The sequence below is a fragment of the Paroedura picta genome, chromosome 7, assembly GCF_049243985.1.
Source record: "Paroedura picta isolate Pp20150507F chromosome 7, Ppicta_v3.0, whole genome shotgun sequence".
Classification (NCBI taxonomy): Eukaryota; Metazoa; Chordata; class Lepidosauria; order Squamata; family Gekkonidae; genus Paroedura; species Paroedura picta.
Window position 1 is genome coordinate 44,167,219 of NC_135375.1, and position 6,000 is coordinate 44,173,218.

The 6,000-nt window shown below is 40.9% G+C and overlaps 1 protein-coding gene across 1 annotated transcript in view; it reads left to right on the forward strand.

Moving 5' to 3' along the window:
* The window catches only part of LOC143842462 (uncharacterized), a 73,394-nt gene extending 72,064 nt beyond the window's left edge, over nt 1-1,330 (forward strand). The window contains exon 13 of the mRNA XM_077347683.1: nt 552-1,330. Within this exon, the coding sequence (XP_077203798.1) occupies nt 552-1,015 (464 nt within the window). The 3' untranslated portion in view covers nt 1,016-1,330. The remainder of the gene's footprint in view (nt 1-551) is intronic.
* The last annotated feature ends 4,670 nt before the right edge of the window (nt 1,331-6,000 follow it).

Here is a 6,000-nt window from a genome sequence, read left to right on the forward strand (position 1 = left end):
TTTAATTTACATATTTCATTTTCAAGCAATAAATAAAACACAGCAAAAGGGTCTTCTTAGTTTGGGTATCAAACCTGGACTTATGCTAGCAACAAATTCTGTATTTTTAATTTACCTTAAATCAGTAGTAAGTTTTATGTGCTTCAGTGTACTCAAAAGTGAAAAACTGTCATTTAAGGAATATTAAGATCCATCCCAGAACAATAGTTGCCATTTTCTAGAGGCATTTTGCATGATTGTAATGTAACAGAGGACTTCTAGCTTTGTTTGATATTGACAAATAATCATGACGTTTTGATATACAATACACACTAGAGCATTGTGTAGCCTTGCACTTAGATCGGTTTCACATTTTCTAGGTTCATAATATGACCTTGTTGTGAATTTCTAGGTGCTAAAATACAGTATTTAAATCTTGACTCATATGTTTTGAACTCCCTGCAAGCAATTTATTATTTTAATATGAAAAACTATTTCAAATATGTGCCTCACAACTGCTGCTTAGCCCATTACTGCAGTAGCTTCTTATTTTCTTTTCATTTTCTCTTAAGGTGAAGAGGCCTTGTCAAGATTTGGAAGAGAGTTCTTCCTGTCTTTGGAACATTCCCTAAAAGCATGTGGGGATCAACGGGACAAAGCAGCCAGTGAAATGGAAACTTTACGAACTGAACTGAATCAGGCCTTAGAAACCCTGAGAAATTTAAAGGAACAAAAGGGAACGAAATCAGGGTCTAGTCAGTATTCTCCAAAATCTGAAGAGGATAACACAGGAGAAATAAAAGCCAGTGACTTGGCTGTACTTCCAAAAAAGAAGTCTGAGCCCAATTCACCATCCAACGTGTTTCCACATAGACTGAGACTTTTACCAAATCCAGCAGCTGCTGAAGAAAATGAATCAAACAGCATATCCTCCAAGCTAAAACTGGAAAGTTGTGATGGTGTTCAGCAGAAAGGGAAACTCCTTCACAGGAGCAAGAGTATGAAGAACACTGCGAGGCCACCTTGGCAAGATTAGACATAGCTCTTTTCTAAGAAGAACTTAGCATTAGTATACAGTAAGCCAGGGAGCAATCCAGTTCATCTTTGAGTAGCTGCTACTTCAGGGAGATGCTTGTTCAAGGAGTGTCACTTCTGAACCTTAAATGGGAGCCGCTATGAACATGTGGAACTGTTTTCAGTTTAGGAAACACAAGATTTGGAACACAGAAGCAACTGTCATGCTAATTTGATGAGACATGGAAGCTCAAGCACCGCACTCATATTTGAAGAACAACAAAGATATAACATGTAACTTTAACATATCAGCTAGAAAATACACAAACATCCATGACCCTTCTCAAGTGTTGTTGCCATATACAGAGCTACTCTCTAGCATAACTCCAACATTAATTGTACATTCTTTGATCACTCTTAGCAATGTAGCAATTACATTATTTTTTGAAGGTAACATGAGAAACATACAATATCGTACTCAGACCCAAAAAAGTTTGATTAGGCCTAAAAGAGTGCACACTGCATGACAGGTTGGAAAACATTTAAACCAGTACAGATCTGACCACTCCCCCAAACTGCTCAGTGTTCCCCTGTGGTAGAAGTGCATAGCAGTTCAGTGTCTGATGGTTTCTCATCCATCCATCCTTGGGTGGAGAGTTGCTGTGACGGACCTGCGAAGGCTGTTTGGTGTCCAGGTGTCAGTACAGGATGTGCCTTCTCTTTTGCTGAGGCTTTCTGTTTAGTGTTGAGCCAAAACCACTGGAAGTGGTAACTTGAAGGTACCTGGAAAGAAATATTGTGATTAAGCAACTTAGAATATCTTTCCTCCTACTACTCCAGAAGAAAGTGTGTCCCTTTCCCAGACAAATATTTCTGGTAGAAACCAATTCCTGCAGCAGGTTTATCAAGTATGTCATTTCCCCAAAGTTGGTACAGTTCTCCTTAAATGGCTCTGGCTACCTGAGAAATGTATGATGGTTTTATTTTCCCTTGGCTTGCTACCATTGCAAGAAATACTCTGGGCACTCTGCTTATGGGAGTCATAAAACACAGAATGACAGAGCCAGGAACCAGAATGACATTCAAAATGCTTATTGGTTTTAAGTGCTTTGTGAAGAGCCTTCGTTTTTCTTATTGCCCTCAATGTTTCCTATTGCCTTGAACATTTTGGGGGAAAATTAAAAGCAACTTTTAACTGAAATTCAGAAGATGAAATGTATGTATTTTCTACTAAGTTAGTGAAGCAGAATGCAGCTTTTATGATTAGGTTAATACTTAGGATTTTCCAAGTCTTTATTTCAGATGCATGAAATAGAAGAATATACAAGAACCTAATCATGCTTATGCCATTATTTACTATCATTTCACAGCATGTTAAAAAAGCAAGCAGTGGCTGAGCAGAGGACAAGAAAGCAGCAACATCCAAAGGGGTAGAGCGAAGAGAGTGGCAGTGGTTGTGTGAGCTTTGTGGGGAAAGGAGAAAGTCACAGGAGAATTGAGAGCAGGTAGTGAGAAAGTTGTTACAGCAACAAGAGTGGGGAAGAAAGGAAAAGAAAGTCCATTCTGGGAGAGAGGAATGGGGTGTTACTTTATCTTGTTTCCAGGCTTATGATTTCTAAAGTTTCATTTGTCAGTAAACTCGTCTGCAGTTCCTTGTTGAACGCCCTCATACTGGTTAGCTGCTGCATAATATTTGGAAGGGCCCTGGTTCAAGATCCAGATCCAGTAATCTGGTAGTGATTTGTGAAATGTAAAGCTGAGAAAATAAAGCTAATTGTCTGAAATACCTGCTGAGCAATTATTTATCCCAGCTACCAAAGGAATAAGAAGGGGAGTCTATATGTATGGGAAAGAATACAATAAAATAAGATTTCTAGATTAAAAATATTTCCATTTGCTTGAATGGTGTGAGTGATTATTGACATTTTTTATTTCAGATTATTTTGTCTCTTACCTGTTTTACTGTCTCTGTAGATTTCAGCTTTTTAGAGGATCAAGAGTTCACAAAAAGTATTGTTTGTTTCATATTTAATCCAAAGGAACGAAGATGGAAATGAAAGGAAAAGGGAAGATTCTGACATGGTTTATAGTGAAAGCTGCTACCTCTCTCAACGTTTTTTTTCTTATAAACATAATGAGGCCTTGGGACTAAATATGTACAACTAAAGGAGAAAATGTATTGGGCGAAAGGAAATAAAGAGGTCCATTCCGCACGACTTTAATATAGCACTAGTCTTGCATTTTGTTTTCGCCACTAAAACTATGTTCCGCATGACGTGAGCAATCTGCAAAACTCCTTCAACACTAGCACGAAAATCGCTTTGTTGTAGCGATTTCTGGGGAATCCAGAAAAGTGGATTCACCCTCAGAAAATTGCTACACTCCTGCCAACAACCTACAACACTTGCAAAAAAGACCTGTGTGTTCTCAATGTAGCGGTTGCAACAAAGTCCCTCCCCCTGGCTCTCTCCTCCGAACTTTCGGCGAAGTGATCGCCATTTTTTTTCCCTCGGAGCGAGCGGGGAAAGCAACGAACCAGCGAGGCTTTATTCACCCAGCGAGGCTTCTCTGGTTACAGTCACTCCAAAGAATTGCTTTAAAGCTCCCCTAAGTCCCCAAGCACAACACAGCCCCCTGTTCGCCAGTTCCCTTTAATTTCAGCCAAAAATCGCGCCCGTGCGGGGGGGGGGAGGATTTTTTTTCCACTCGGGGGAGCGTGGTAATGATAACTCACCAGCTCACATGCCAGCTAGATGGGTCTCTACGTTAAGAAGAGTCAAGGCATATTCGTTGAAACGTGTGTGTTTTTCTTTTTTTTTTTAACTGCTTAAAGGGAAAGGGCTTTTCGGGAGCATGATAACAACCTCCCATTGGCTGTTTGTTTGATTGACGGCCAGGGGTGGGGACAAGCACAGAAAAAATTGCTTCCTTTCTAGCGATTCCTGCGAGACTGGAAACCTGTGGGAACGAATGAAACGCTACTGGATTCCACTACAAATGAAGGTATGCAGAACGCCGAGATTCCACTATTTAAAATAGCGTTATTGCTTTGTGAAACCAATTGGCAACATTGGTCCTTGTGCAGAGTGGGCCAGAGTCTTTTCATGTATTCCTTTCGCTGTGCCAGCAAACAGTTCCCAAAGATTGTATTGCAGTGCCTTCTGAAACTTCCAAAAGACAGGTGAAAAAGAGGCTCCACCCCTAGATTTTGCTCCTGAGTAAATCTATCATGTTATTGCACTGTTAGCAAAATACTCATCTGGATAAGTTCATATCATGTCATAAGGTGGCACAGAGTGTTATACACCAGGGGTCATCAACCCCCGGGCTGCGGCCCGTTGCTGGGCTGTGAAAGCCTTGTCAGCGGGCAGCGGGGGCAGCACCCCCCTCTCCCCACCCCCCTGCAGCGAGAAGCTTGCCAGGCCCCGAGCAAAGCGGCCGCCAAAGCGGCCTATTAGCTCGCGGCCCAGTGAGCTTTTCACTGCGGGAGGTGGAGAGGGAAGTGTGGCCGCTGGCATGCCGGTGGGTGCAAACGCGTATGCATGGACCTACCAGGAGTGCAAATGCGCATGTGTGGCAGCTCGGCGCATGTGTGCATGTGCAAAACTGCCACACGTGCGAGTTTGCACCTCACTGGGGGTGCGGATGCGCATGTGTGGCAGCTCAGCACACGTGTGTTTGCTCACGGCTGCCGCACATACGCGGCACCCCCGGGCCGCCCTCTCTCCCCACCCCTCCTAGCAGTCCACAACCAGGAAAAGGTTGCAGGCCGTTGTTATACACAACCCAAGGCCACAATCAACAACCTACTTATATTGGTGCACCTCATTTTCTTCAATTGAACTAATCTGGAGGAGAGGATTCTCAGTTACATCAATCAAAAGGAAAAGATATGCACAATTTTCCTTATTTAAGAAAAAGTCATTATTTACTGTTTCATAAATGAAAAAAGCCATTTTTTTGGCTTTTTACGGCTAATCCCGTTGATCGTGTTGCAAGAAGATAGAAAGTGAAAAGACAAAATAAGGATCCCACCCCCCTGACTTCTTGTGGAAGTTTGTTCTTGTCCCTTCATCCTTTTATGGTGGTTGCTTCTGAAGGCACTAGATGTGGCAGACTGATTGGCAGGATAGGAGCACCAATGACAGTACAATTTGTCACCTATTCCTTTCTAAGGTGATCTTGGGTTTGTTCACAAGGTGTAGGAAGCCTGACATTCATTAGAATGCTTGAAGGAGATTCCTCCATCAGCTTGCAGGAAGAAGAAATTAGAGTCCCACCGTCAGCAGCTCTTGCTTCATTTCACCAAGGACTAGTTTCCCTAAAATTGTGCTGGTTATCTGTGAATAATTTATGAGAGTCATTTATTCAGCGCTTTCACATGTAAATAGCCTTCCACCTATTGTTTCCTCTTGAATTACATTTTAATTAGATTATTCTTGTTTTCTGATTTTTTTTAAAACTAGCATGTTATATGTTTATATGAAAATTACTAGTTTTATCTACTCTTGATTAAAACCATAGCTGCTGAAATTTTATTAGACATTTTAATCAGGAAAGAAGTGATTTAAAAAAAGAAGAAAACATTGCTGCTGGTTCCCCGGTTAGTAGAGTCATTTAATGTATGATTACAAATCATTGGGATTTAATTAATCTGTATATTGAAAACATGTGTTTGGATACCAGCACTTAGTTTATAATAACCTTAATGTAATTAATTTTCAAAGCATCCAAATGGCTTTCTTTGAAAATAGTCTGTTGCATCCATTTCTAATAAAACAAACAAACCCTGCTTTGCTTTTGAGTTGCACATTTCCTTTGAAGCCTGTCCAAAAAATGATATGCAGCCCTCTGTTATGTTAATTCTCTGATATTAGACTAAAGGAAATGAAATACAATTAGCTGCATGCTGATGATCACCTTGCTATCCGAACCACTATTTCAAGAAGGATCTCTCTTTGATAACCAAATAATATATTCAGAAGGATCAAGAGTTTTAATACTGCA